We start from the raw sequence: 14,971 nt of genomic DNA, 5'->3' as shown, positions 1-14,971 counted from the left end.
CCTATTTTTCCAACGTTCCTCCCTTTGTCCTTTTTGAGGATGGCGCGTGATGTGACGTTAATAAATTCTGGTGCTTATGGCTCGCATCACAACTGTTGCACTTATTAATTATTTACGTTATATGTGACTTCATTGGTGTTTTAGTTGAAATATTTAATTAAAAAATATTGCAATTATTTGATCTAACATCGTTATTTTTACCTTGCAGAAGACTTCCGGATGAAGTCGAAACAAATCTGGGAAACGACGAACATAAAAGAACTTTAAATTCCTGTTATCCCGTTACCTATATACGAGTATGATTTTAACATCATCTGTAATTTTCTTTTTATTTGCATTATTGTTACCTAATTTGTATATGTCTATAAGTGAGAAGTAAATTATTAATGAAAATTAATTAAATTCGAATCGTCAAAATTTTGTCTCCATAGGTAAATTAAAGTATTGAGCGCGTTAACAATATTTTACAGGGACGTGGAAAATCAAAAACTCCTGTCTCGCTTAGTTCTATAGAGGCCCGCGTAGCTTTCGAACGCGTAGGGCGGGCGCCTGCCACATACTTGTCACCGGCTTATGGAAATTCATGATTTTTTTTTATGAAATTTAATGTTGATCTATTAATTTAACAGAGAAGATATAAATCTCGTGGATATAAATTGATATATCTGGTTTACAAATAACATTTGCCGGTGACCTGAATATAGGTCAGTGACTTTCCTTTGTTTATAAATTGCCAATCAGTTCATAAATTGTCTACGCTATCGAGCTTGTGGTATTATTAAATCTGTGCTAGAGCATTCAATTAATTTAACAGAATAATGTAGAGAATAATATACCTTGATAAATATTTTAGTTTTATAATCTGATTGGAATATCGAGCTAAAGTAAAATATAGTCCACTATATGCTAGGAGCATTATTCGTGTGAAAAGGATTTTTCTTGATTATGTACCTAGGTCTATGTAATACATACATGTATATGTTTATAGGTATTACGTTCAAAATATGTTTTAACTATATTAAAAACGTATTTATTACAAATCTATATGACTTTATACGGTGACAAATGTTAATTATGTGTTATACGATGTATTTGTAAGCTCTATAATTTCTATCAAGAAGTGGGCAAATTTTTTTTTTACTGAATTTTAGGCTGGGCTGGATTAGTTCAATTCTATTTATATTAGGTAGTACCGGACTGTATTTAGTAATTTATATTTTAAATAAAAATAGTTTAAATACTGTATTTTGTATTTCATATTGCAATTAGATGGCTTAATAATATTTTGTATTTCATTTTTTAAATATAGGTACATGAAGTAGTTTTTTTTTATTTGTATTTTATTTAATGCCATACATGCATTTTACCCAGTTTTGATTATTTTGTTACTTTTTTAACTTAATTACTAATTATTTTAACTTAATTACTTTTAAATATTAATTAGTTTTCAACCAATTTCAAAAAGAAGGTGGTTCTCAATTCGGTTGAATTGTTTTTTTATGTTTATTACCTCATAACTCTGTCAGTTCTAAATCGATTTAAAAAATATTTTTTTATCTGAAAGAATATGCTTACAGATTAAACCCATAAAAAATGATCAAAATCGGCTCAGTACATTAGAAATCAAAATCTGGCTACAATTGAAATTGACTTTTTTTGAGGAACAGAAATTTGACAATTTAACCAACTTTTATTAAAGTTCATAGGCATAACTTTTAGTCTTAAAGAATAGCAATGCATAAAGGATACCATGATGCTGTTCATGTCTATAGGTGACGGTTATCATTTTCCATCAGGCGGGCCGTCAGCTTGTTTGCTATTTTATGTTGCAAAAAAAATTTCCCGAAGAGCTGTACGAAATGCTGTTTGCTTGTATTTACACGGAAGTGTTCATGATGAGACGAAATTATACCTACATACATTCCATTTTTTCATTGTGATATAGTAGTTATGATTAAGAAATCTATTAACCATGTTTTATATCATAGAATCGGTTTAGAATTTCGTGGTTTGATTAAGCGATCTAAGATTGAATACCTGTTGGTGATTCGAAGCTACGAATCTTTTTTTATATATCTTCAATCGATCCGTCCCGGCTTTACAAGGGTGCAAATTACATTACATCACATTAGAAACCTCTAAAATTATCAGTGTTTGTCTATTATATTATGCATTTATTATACATATAAACCTTCCACTTGAATCACTCTATTAAAAAAAAAACGCATCAAAATTCGTTGCGTAGTTTTAAAGATCTAAGCATGCATAGGGACAAACAGACAGGACGCGACATTATTATATACTATGTAGTGATTTTGTAATTATGGAATGCTCTTAATTTTATTTTCACCTAATTTATGATTTTTTATTAGTTTTCACTAAGAGGTAATTTAAAATAGTAATATTGTCTATCAGGTACTATGTTACTCCTCATCGCAGTGGGGATAGTGAACGTTGTAACTGTCACCAGTAATCCTGTTCAGCAGTGTGAGCGAGCGCCAGCGCACGCGCAGCCCGCTGATTCACATTATCGAATTGGAATTTCTGGCGAACCAGATTTGTTTTTACCTGGAGAGCTATACACAGGTGAAAATTTTAAAGTAAAATATGCTCATAAGTTTAATCTCAGATAAAAAGAAGGTGGTTCATTAATCTGTCCGTACTATTAGGATGAATCTATAATTTACATTATCTGCGTAATTGCAGGAATTTTCAAAAAGCTTATATATAGTAAATACATATATATAAGCTTCTCTCAAATTTTAATAAATAATTAATTCATCTGAGGAAATTTAAACCTATTTAGAATCAAAATGTCTATTAAAAAGTTATTTTTTTATCGGTACTTAATAACTTAAATTGCTTTTAATTTTAGTTTCATTGCAAGGCTTAGATAGCGGACAAGGTCCAACACCATTTATAGGATTCACTATATGGGTGGAGATTGACGAGTTTGTAAAAACCGAGACGAGTGATGAAGATAACCCTAACAAGTCTCTGAATTTACCGTTGGGTGGTTTCCAATCGTATGATGCCCAGACTAAGCAACATGAAGTGTGTAGGCCAGCAGTCAATAATGCTACTGCACATCCTAAGACTGAGATACAGGTTTGTTATAGTATGACAAATATTAATATAAAAAGATATGAATAGGTCACAAAGCGCTGTCTAAGTAGTCCCAAAATATAAGAGCTTGTATTATGCGTAAGTTCTAGACAAATACAACTGATAGAGATACTTTAAATGTAGTGTTTTGCTATATAAGTCGTCTTGTTTAATGGGTGAAAATGAGACGGTAAAACAGCCCGTGCTATCGGTATTTATTGGCAGAGCATCAGTGAGTGATGATAGATGAGAACGAAATCAGTTCAGTTGGCCTACTGTAACGAATTCTCCGGGACTGAATCAAGTTGGTTTCCAGAAGGATTGCGTGTAGGTCAACTCGATAAAATATATTGTTAGCAATGAGGCCATTAGATCATATTAGTAACATTCCCTTCCTCTAAAAACTCAGTAAATCAATATGTTACACATCTACACCACCAAGGTCGTCCAATATTTTAAAGATATTTCTTTTTAATCTAAGTGGCTTCACTAGATACTCGTATGTATATTTTATTATACTCTCATAGTAATCCTATGGCTAGGTGGCCACTATAACATGTATTTACTATTGGCAATAGGTATCCATATATTCTTTGTTATTTATGTATTTTACGGTTTTTTTACGACAATTTTTTGTACTTACATCTCAATATATTTATGCGGGGGGGGGGGGGGGGTTGTTAGTAAAGGATATGATGGGTACCCCATCAGGTCGACCTCCACGCGGTTGTTTCGGTGCGGTGTTGATTCGGTAGCTACTTGCGAAAGATAAGTGTAGATCAACCAGTAAATCTGATACTTGGCAACAGTATTTATTTCGTATTAAGAAAGTCACTAATATTAATTTAATTGAAGAATAATTTACAATTTCGCAAAACAACATCAATGTTGACAAAATTGACATGTTACCTATCAACATGGGCGGGGAGAAGAAATTGATAGGAATGGGGACTAATAGCCCCATTGCTAGCTGTATAGCCTGTCAGGTCGACCTCCTCGTGATTCCCCTAGAAACCATCATGAGCGATTTATTGTTAGATTCGTCACGGTGGGATAATTGACCTGCTTCATCCTCACCTATCATCCCTCACTGGTGCCCCGCCAGCATATACCGATAGCGCAGGCGAGGTTACCATTCCATTATCATCCATTAAAAAATATATATATATATATTTATGCGTAATTATATACATTTGTATTTATTTGTGAGATGTCGGTAATTGATAATAATAATTAGCCTTTTGTTTAGTCACTTAAGTATTTATCAGGACGTGATGTTGTATCTGGACAACTAAAATTAAAGGATTATATGTATACTTTATAGGTATTTTCATGTCTAGTTAAATCCCTTCGACGATTATAAAGAAATTGATTCTAGTTTTTAACAATATGAATTTTCACAGTTGTTCCAAATATATTTACGTATGTTAGATATTTTTGATTTTAGGTAATATGGAGTTCACCGTCAAATGCAACAAACTCTTGCATACTGTTGTGTGCCCATGCGACTCCAGCTGTTGGTTCGGGATCTTGGGCAGTACTGGCTCGCAAGATATGTCCCGCACCCACGGCGCCCGCGAGCTTTTCGCGACAGCCACCTATCGTAGAGCCTTGTTGTGCTTGTGACGAGGCTAAATATGAAGTAAGATACGTTTACTGTAATTTTTATCACAAATCAGTATTAACAAAGTTTAATGTAAGTTCAATAAAACGTTATTACAACTTATAGATATTGATAACATACAGTAACTTGATTCAATAATGACTATGTTACTTGACTAGTTGACTTCACATACTTGTATACATAAACGTAGTACCTAAGACTTTATAATCTAAGCTCATATGTTACAACACCGACGAAGTCATGTATAGGTACTTTGTCTGAGATTGCCGGGTATTTAAGTATATTAAAAATAGTCTTAATATACTTATATATATATGTATATAATTAATTTATATATATATATATATATATATATATATATATATATATATATATATATATATATATATATATATATATATATATATATATATATATATATATATATATATATATATATATATATATATATATATAAATAAGCAGTATAATTACTCATAGGAGTATTTATATTACTTATTTTAAAGTTTTGCCTATCTGCTGTTTAGATCAAATGTTATAAAATATTCTTCTACAATACTATTAAACACATAAGTATGTCACATCATTATATAACTTCTGTACTTATTTTTACGTACGCATTGTCTCTTAAGAATCACTTCATATAAAAATTTATAGTATAACTGGTTTTATAAAATATTTTATACTATAACTAAATATACATAGATAATTGACGTGTACCACAGGTAGTATTTGAAGGTCTGTGGTCTCGTAACACACATCCACGAGACTTTCCACCTGAGAGTGCTCACGCCCATTTCGGAGATATGATCGGTGCCTCACATACTGGGCAGTACAGAGTGTGGCAGGAAGGTAGAGTGGCTAGCAGCGGACTGCGGAGATTAGCTGATGATGGAGTCACCACTGCATTAGAGAAAGAATTGAAAGCAGAGGTGAGAAATATTAAATATAGAATGAAGATTATACTGGAATATGGAACTTATAATATAAAATATGTTATACGTCGATGTGCGGATTGTTGATCGTAATCAATATATTGTATGTAGGTATTGGAAATCGTATAAAATATTTTAGGGACGTGGACGAACGACAAATGCTATTGCAAGTGTATATCAAAGTACTGCCATTTATAGAATACGAGTATATGTATAAGGGAAATGGGGAAATGGAAATAGAGCAACGACTTAACTCGAAGTCATACACTTCAAACGATATTACTACTAAGTACTAATTGTTACATTGTAAAAGACCTGTTTGATGCCGATGACAGTGCTATTAGCGTAGCAAGATTACATCACCCAGTAAAGTCTGACCCCTTAACTATCGTCATGAAGTAGAAAAAAAAAGAAGGGAAAAAGGAAGAAAAATTATTAATAATAAATATTAAATATATGTATTTATGTTAAATAATCTGTTAAAATAAGAATATATAATATTTTGGTATGGACATTTTATGTATCTATAGGTATAATGTATTTTAATGTAATTATTTTACGACTATTTTGTTAAAGATAATATACAGTATATCAAATTTCAAAGTGATTGGTTAAAAAAGCACTAATAGGTAATAAATAAACAAAAAAAAAAAAAAAAATTAACTCACTTTCACATTAATAATATTAATAAGGATAAATAATATATCAGATATTTTTGATCAGATCTGAAAATTTTATTAATACGTATCAAATTCTCTATTGAAAAAACTGCATACAGGGTATTATAGTTTATATTGGATCACGATTAAAATATGGTAAACTTTATATTAATTTCATTTGTCTCAAAGTTATTGACCAAACGATATTTTTGCAGAGCGATCACATAAGAACGATAATCAAAGCTCGAGGTATATCCTGGCAACAAGTGGCCAGTGGTGGCAGCCCTAATACCTTCGCAGTATTTCGTGTGGACGCTAAACACCATTTAATTTCCCTGGCATCAAAATTAGCTCCATCACCCGACTGGATAGTTGGTGTATCAGCATTAGAACTCTGCAATTCTAATTGTACCTGGAGCACTTCTGCTACTCTTCCCCTATATCCTTATGATGCGGGCACTGATAGCGGACTTACTTATATGGTACGTAATTATTCATAATGTCATAGAATTGTATTCTGATTGCATTAAAATGTTTAATTGCATTTTTATTGAACAATTCAATAAATAGAAAGAGGATGCAACAATAAAAGGCACTAATTATTTATTAATTTTCCATTAAGCATGTAGGTACTTAAATATGAAAGAGATATAGTTGTATAGATAAATATGTTGACGACTATAATCCCTAATGAGGTACTTAGAAACATTTCTCGAATGTTCCCGTTGTAGTAAAGTATAATAGTCATTCTTGCTTACCAATTGCTTATTTTAAATCAATTAGAAACATGAAATGACTAATATAGTTTCTTCTTTTTGATATTCCTCTTATTAAATAAGAAATAATAAATTATATTAATTCATTTTTTATTAATTATATAAAAATAAAATCTTAGAAATATTTCCCATATTAAACTCATTTCAAGTACGTCTTATTAAATGTTAAAAGCTTTTTTATATGAGAATTCGACTGATATTTGAGAGAATATTTATTGCCTGTTTAAGTTAGGCTTCAAATTGCTTACTGTATACTCAATTTTATGTGATTTAATTTTCTTATTCAGTCACGTCGCCAGCCTACAGTTCCCGCTGCACCGGTACGAGCACTCAGGCCAGACTGGCCACGTGATGTGCGCTCACCATTTTTCAGCAGTACTAATGAAATGCGGCCCTTTGCCAGGTTACGTCTTACTCGACTCCGGCTTTATGAGAAAAGCTGTGACGCTGCCGGTTAGTTTGAAAATATTGAACAACTTTCCCTAAAGAAACACAGTTGAAAATAATTTTTAAACATTTCATGTAGGTAATTGCGTGGTTTATATGAAAGGTTGAAAAATAATTTATATTCCAATTTTATTTCACGGGAAAAATGGTTGAGGTTTATTGATATAATGGATTTCAACATGTTATATTTTAAAAAAACTTCATATTGTACTCGTATAATGTCAATAATAATGACAGAATTAGGCAGTGAGCACGGACAGGAGTCGCCTGCGGGTGGTGGCGCATGCAGCACGCATGCGTGGGGCGCGTGGGGCGCATGTAGCGTCACGTGCGGCGTGGGCCGTGCCTCGCGTCAGCGCCATTACGTATGGCCCGCACGTGCTTATGCAGACGCATGCCGCGTGCAACTCACCGACTACAAACGCTGTAACGGACCTAGGATGCATTGCAGGCAATTTTTTAATAAATATTTTTATTAGTAGGTAATCTCAGAAGTCAGACCAGTTTAGTATATTATAAAATATAACCTTTATGACATACTGAAGATTAAAGGTGTTTATAGCGCAAAATATAGACAGGAATAGGGGCACTGATATAACTAGATATGGTTAATACTATTAGATATTATTAAATTTAGGTAATTCCGAATTAAGACTGTTTACTTTAAACGTAATAATTGCATGGCAATACTCTTAAAAGTCAATAAGAACATTTTATTTTCGTATGTGGCAATAAATCAATAATTGGAGGTAGAAAGAAAAAAGGGTTATCGGTGTCTGCTCTTTCAAATAGAAGTATAAAAATGTATCGTTGTCGTTTTTAAATAATTAAAAGGCAACGAATTTAGCTCCATAATCTTGAACCATAAAGAGAATTTAATACCTCTGTTATTGTCGATATATATTACGCAACTAGTTAGCTGGTTTGTCGTTAAAAGGACACTTCAAGATTCAAATAACTATAGGAATTATCAAGATTATAACACTTAATACTTATGACATTTACGACGTAATTTCAGGTAACTTTAACATAATAAGTAAACTGAGTAGGTATGTTATAGTCAGAGGAATTTTCGCAAATAAAAGGATAACTCATTTGACTATTGTTTGAATCTAGATAGTGACTTTTGTAACAGTTCGTCGTTATTGCATTTTCGTATTGAATTACTTTATAAACCTTGTCGTACATATAGTCCACTTAATCATATTTTCGCGCAAAGACCATAGATTAAACAAAGCTAGGCATTAGCCAGACAAGTTACTTTATAATAGTATAATGAATGACAGCAGTAACATTTGATTCGTATTTTAATAGTTTATTTCTTAGTAGATTTTACTCTACAAAAAACAGCTTCAAATGTAAAAAAGCCAATTATTTTGATTCAAAAACCAAGATGACTAACTTTGATACAATTTCCATGGAACTAATTTGAAAATATATCTTTTTCGATATAAAAGAATTTTCCAAATCGGTTTATAAATGACATAGTTCTGAGGTAACAAACATAAAAAAATACAACTGAATTAAGAATATTTTCTTTTTTTGAAGTTTGTTGAAAATCAGAAGATAAAGATATTCAGTTAAAAGCTGACACCACAATTATTAGATAAGTCAACCTCAGGAGACATGAAGAGCCGCTATTTTGATGTCGCTTTATAAATTTTAGTTATTTTTTTTTTAATAATAAAATCATGGTAAGAATAGTTGTGTTTTTCAGGGCTGTGTCGGATTACGAGCCAGACCCGGCGGAGTCGACGGGTCCATGTGCAGTGTCGGCGTGGTCGGCGTGGTCGCCGTGCGAAGGCTGCGGCGTGCGCGCCCGCACCCGTCACTATTTGTTGCCGCGCGCGCACAAACGCTGCCATGTCGGCTTCCGTGCCTCTACAGTTATGAGCCAGGCTATACCTTGCGAAGCTGGACCTTGCGATAAGTAAGTACAACTACCTAATAAGTTATGTCTTTAATAGATACGTGTACAGAACTGAAATGTAGCTTTTTTCTTTTCTGATAGTACAGTATAAAAAGATCTAGATCTTAATTCATCAGGTATAGATTATAATCACAACTACGTGTGTAATAAACTGGTTTTGCGATGTAATTATGAAAACACATTTATTGTGTCAATTTTAGAAAGTTTTATTGCGATCACTCTTTCGTAGTAGTACCTATACTTTTTTTCATAATAATAAATATAATGTCATTTACCTTTTGTAGACCAACTGGAGCGTATGCCAATTCATCTATTCTCGATTGGTTTTTCAGGGTAAGAATAACATTTTGTAGCTTTCTTTTAATAAATAGATAGGTACTCTTTATTGTTTCCTCTAAAAGATTACAGTAGTAAACGTATTACAGATACAAACAATTGCAAAAAATTATCACAATGAGAAAACAATGAGCGGCCTTATCTCTAAAATAATAATAATAAATAATTTATTACATATTAATATACCATAAATTTCCGCCGTGACAAATATATATAAGTTAGTATACTATTATAATTTTTATAGGATAATTTAATTGATTTTTAATTCTAAGCGAAAAAAAATGATCAGTTATTAGTAATTATTTGAAGTTCTCTATATTTATTTTTTTCTTCATGAGGACCGTAATTCAGACCAGATACTTCACTGCTTCATTGTCTGTCCAATGTGGATAGACGAAAAGAAGCAGTGAAGAATCCACCGTCTTTTCTCATTTACTACCTGGACTGTCCAGTAATTTGGACTGATGCTTCTTGGTCTTTTATCTTTATTTAATCTGTGATTCGAGTTATATATTGAAGAACAGATTAAAATTAGTTACTTTCAAAGAGTGACAGTGGAGTATCTACTGTTACTTGTGTAAACTGAAGCTCTGTTGGACATAGATGTAAAAATATTGATGTTTAGTTTAGATTCGATTCGTACTGGAGCATTGTTTAATTGACTTATCATCTCTCACTAATTCAAGTAGTTAATTTTGGAATATAAATATTGAAAATAACGTAAACAAATCCGGTTTTCGCCGAAGGACGAGTCGCGCGGTGAATGCCGCGTGTCGCCATGGAGCGAGTGGTCGCCATGCTCGGCACGCTGCGGCCGCGGGCGGCGGCTGCGCACGCGTTTGTATCTGATGCCGCCGCGTTTGCAACCGCACCTCACGCGCACATTACTTGCTGCTTGGCACCGCACCTTCGCCGCCTTGCAGAATATCGTAAGTATATCCAATAGAATCAAGTGATTATATTCAAAGGAAGCTCTTTATGGGATAGACATTAAGAACGTGAGTTCTCATCTCTGACTTGTAAGAGATAGGCATTGAGACTATGTCTTACGATATATCTCTCTTTCAAAAGGATATTCCGGCTGAAAATGTGACTGTCGAAGATCCCGAGGTAGAGAAACTTGTCCAAGAACATTTAGAACGATGTCAGTACACGTTGACACAGCAGGAAGCGCTCTGTGATGGAGACGACATATCTTGTAGTCCGCCCGCTGTTTCTTCCGGTATGATTATTTAGTATTTAGTACAACAGTTTATAAAATATTAAAAGAATAATTAGACCTATCTTGAATAACAATATTATATATAATAATAGAATAAGACATTTATTTTACATTTCTTTTTACAGGTTTTTTTTACTTGTATATTTTAGTATTGGTAATTTTGTTCATTCATGATTAAAATGCTTAAATCGGGGAGTTTTTGCAACTTGCCATTAGACAAAATCCCACTCACTGGTTGTTTAAAATTTGCTTGGGTTTCTACACGAGGCCCCTACAAGAGCGAGGCCCCGGGTGATTGCCCTGTACGCCACCCCCTAAGGTCGCCGCTAGATAGTAGTTAGCAATGATGTTGCAGTTCCCAGTAATTCCCAATCGATTAGTGTTATTATTTCTTGTCAATGACTTTTTTTATTATTGTATTTATTGAATAAACATTGAATGAGTGTAAGTACTCAGTAGTAATGATCTGTTATTTAATTTATTTGTTGGTCAACTGTAAAAACGTCCTCAGTTCCTGATAATAATGTCTAATTTATCTTTCAATTGTATTTTTTTTGTATAAAGAAGTATGCCATTTGCCGCTGTCGGTGGGCCCGTGTCGCGGCTACGACGAGCGCTGGTTTTACGACATTGAGCGTTTGATATGCGAACCGTTCGGGTACAGCGGCTGTGGGGGCAATGCCAACAACTTCCGCACCAGAGATCACTGCTTGCAAGTCTGCGTGAATGTTACCAAATCCTCTAGCAGTACTAGTACGTATCACTACACCAACTGTACTGTTTAATAGTCTGTTATCGGTTACGTTAGGACTAACCATAGATTACATAATACTATACTAATAGTCACACAAACAGTAATCACAAGACAGTTTGTAAGCAATCAACTATCCAATAAAGAAATGTTGTTTTTTAATATAAAGGATATTATCGATCCAGTGCTTGTGAATACCCTTAACGAATTAAATTTTTGGCTACTGGTGCAATATAAGTTGACACTGTGATATTAAATGGCAATCGACTGTACTTTCCTCTACGTATCCACCTTCCTAATGCTTGTTAACAGTTAACAAAATGTCTCTGATTATTACTATCTGGAATTAAAACATATTATATATATTGTACAGTATATATTATATTTTTAAGTTGCTTTTAATGAATTTGCATGTCAATAAGCAAATTGGTTAGTCTGGTTCATGTGATTGTTAAGAGGAATCGACCCTTATAATTAGTTCTACTAATTATGACATCATTACATGATATCTATATTTTTTATTACGACTTGCAGTGTGAGGGAAAATTTAATGTATTATTTTTTTTGTTATCACTTTTTAGTGTAAAAGTGATAATAAAAAAAAATAATACAAAAAATAATGTAGATTAAATAATAATATAACCTTAAAAATAGTTGGATAGAATATTATAAAGACACTAACATAATTATAAAGATTAAGTAAAATATTAACTACGTTCTCGGAATACTGAAGATGTAAAAATAAAATAAGATGGCGAAAGTCCATTAGATTCTCTTATGCTTAAATGTAAACAAAATTTCATTATACGTACAACTATGTATATAAAATTTTTACCAACAGCTGCGAGCTCTCACATCGAGTCGACCACAAAGAAGAATAAAACACCATCGAGTGACGATAACGAAGTGATACAGAACGATGTACCCACCATAGAAGGTTCGTGATAATAGCATGTTATTATCTATTGATGTACTATATGTTTACTGGCAAATAAGTATCTAAATATGCACACACTTATTATCTGTTTTTAACTTCTTAAAGAAAACTATATCCTGTCTGAATTATTATATAATTACATTAAAATTTATTTTGATGCATGATTATATTTTAGATGAGTTTTTTAACTGTCTTCATTTTGTAATATTTTGTATTATTTTCCATGTGATGTTTTATTTTCGATTATTCATGAAGTAGAGGACGTGAATTGCGAGATGGGCCCGTGGCTCGGCTGGAGCGACTGTATCGGGGAGTGTGACTTCGCTGTCAAACTCAACTATCGATTGGTTTCGGTGAGTTCAGTATACATTAGTGCAGTCATGCAACGCATGCTGGGCCAGATTTAAACACTACTTATAGGTGCTAAGGTTGTGGCACAGAGGAACTTAGAACAGTTTACGAGTAATTGTTAAGTAGAAATATCTTTATGTATTAGATATCTCTATTCCTTTAATCAAATTATTATCATTAAAGGCCCATATGTACAATATGTATACTCATGGTCATATAATAAAAAGTCGATAATGTTGTGGGTTTGTTTAAAAAAGACACTTTTTCGTTTCAATGTAACGCTGTATTCTTCAGTAAAATAATGTAGAGAGAAAGGTTGAAGGCATTTTTAGCTAAACGAGAATGCAGAGTAATATACAATAGAAAGACTTATATCTGTAACGAGTAAAAGCATCACTTACTTTGCGTATACCACAGATTATGGAAATTATGTAATACATAATAGTTAATCCGTTTTACTCAGTGCTGGGTTAAAATAATAATATGCTAATCGTAGATGCTGTCTAAGCATCGTAAGTATCTTTTCAGTAGTTTTAATTTTTTTATGTACGTTTTCCAGTAAAACAGAGGTATTTAGATGCAGAAGTAGCAGAAAAATTTGTAAATTAACAAAAACACCGAAAAAAATATAATTAAAAAAAAATTAGAAATGAGTGACCTCTGTTTTCATTTTTATAAGATTATCCCTAAATGCCCTCGATAAATAATTGTCATTATAAAAAAAAAGGTGTATAAATATCAATGGTCAATTGGTGTGGTTTCCAGCGCCAGGCTTCAGGAAATGGAAAAGCGTGTCGTAAAACAGTGAAGAGTCGCTCGTGCCGTCCCGCTCACTGTCAAAAACCTAACTTCACCGCCGACGTCTCCACATCTGCTCACATGAATTATGAAGATGATTAATGTTATAGCAGTTCAATCAAGAAATAGATATATAATAGGTCTAACTTTCTGAAACATAATGTGTTACTTCATTTTGTAGGTTCTCTAAAAATAAAACAAATTTCTTCTATATTACCATGGCGCTTCCAGTTGCCGAATTAATGTGAGAGCTTAGTATGAGAGGTATATGAAATTAAATGGATATAATTATGTGCAATTTGATCTCAAGATATTTGTCTCTTTTAACAATTAGACAATAATTAACGTTAATAGTGATTAGCTTGTGAAGCCGTTAATAAAATTAATATTTAACAGTATATACACTTACATAATGTAGTTGGTGTCTCAAATAAAACATAATAATACTTAAACTTTTTTTCGCTGTCGTGTTTGTTTTAATATGATTTTCAGAAATCAGAGGACCTATCATGAAATGTTTTCGAAATTTCGGGCTGAATTAAATGCAAATTTGATCTTAAAATTATATAATATATACCGTTCAAAGATATTAAAAATGTTAGAATATCTTTCCTTTGGACTTTTATGATAGTAAACTCCATTTATTGGGTTGATTTCGATATGAACGAAAACACGAAATTGAGTCTAAAAATTCAGAATTTCATTTCATGGTAAACCCCCACCTTTAACCTATATCATTTATGAGGTCAGCGTTTATATATGTGTTTATATTTCATTCATTTTATTATGCATTCGTGTCTGGCCATATTGTTTCACACAATCAATCAATTTCTTTTAAGTCCTCTTCTACCGTTAGAACTAAATACATACATTCGAGATATTCAGAGCAGATTGATACAGGAGTACCATCGAGTTCTGTATCTCCAGATTAGAATACCCAGTGTAAGTGGTAGATACAAATATTTATGCTAAGATGTAAAGTAAGTAAAAAAGATGTAAAGTGTGTTGTGGGACAACGAGGCATTAGTGAGAGATCGCAGAACATGCATAAACATTGGTTTTTATTCTGTTGATTTATAGGCTTCAATAACATAAAAAAT

General features: G+C 32.5%; 1 protein-coding gene across 4 annotated transcripts; it reads left to right on the top strand.

Annotated features, from left to right (window-relative positions):
• Positions 1–227: 227 nt before the first annotated feature.
• LOC113523493 (spondin-1-like) lies at positions 228–14,314 on the top strand. 4 transcript variants are annotated; one of them, XM_052895634.1, is made up of 16 exons: positions 228–704; positions 2,416–2,586; positions 2,876–3,108; positions 4,553–4,747; positions 5,455–5,661; positions 6,539–6,805; positions 7,387–7,552; positions 7,790–7,997; positions 9,264–9,476; positions 9,761–9,809; positions 10,559–10,741; positions 10,884–11,034; positions 11,599–11,787; positions 12,627–12,722; positions 12,978–13,075; positions 13,839–14,314. In XM_052895634.1, exons 2-16 carry the CDS (start codon positions 2,421–2,423, stop codon positions 13,971–13,973), a joined length of 2,556 nt encoding a protein of 851 aa, XP_052751594.1. In that variant the 5' UTR covers positions 228–704; positions 2,416–2,420; the 3' UTR covers positions 13,974–14,314. The 4 variants fall into 4 exon arrangements, with proteins under 4 accessions (XP_052751594.1, XP_052751593.1, XP_052751592.1 ...); XM_052895633.1 differs by having other exon boundaries at positions 7,784–7,997; positions 12,981–13,075; XM_052895632.1 differs by having other exon boundaries at positions 229–704; positions 7,784–7,997.
• Positions 14,315–14,971: the final 657 nt, after the last annotated feature.

The sequence above is a fragment of the Galleria mellonella genome, unplaced genomic scaffold, assembly GCF_026898425.1.
Source record: "Galleria mellonella isolate WM207_F2 unplaced genomic scaffold, CSIRO_AGI_GalMel_v1 utg300, whole genome shotgun sequence".
NCBI lineage: Eukaryota > Metazoa > Arthropoda > Insecta > Lepidoptera > Pyralidae > Galleria > Galleria mellonella.
Note: the sequence above shows the minus strand (reverse complement) of the source record. Positions and strands in the feature narration are given on the sequence as shown.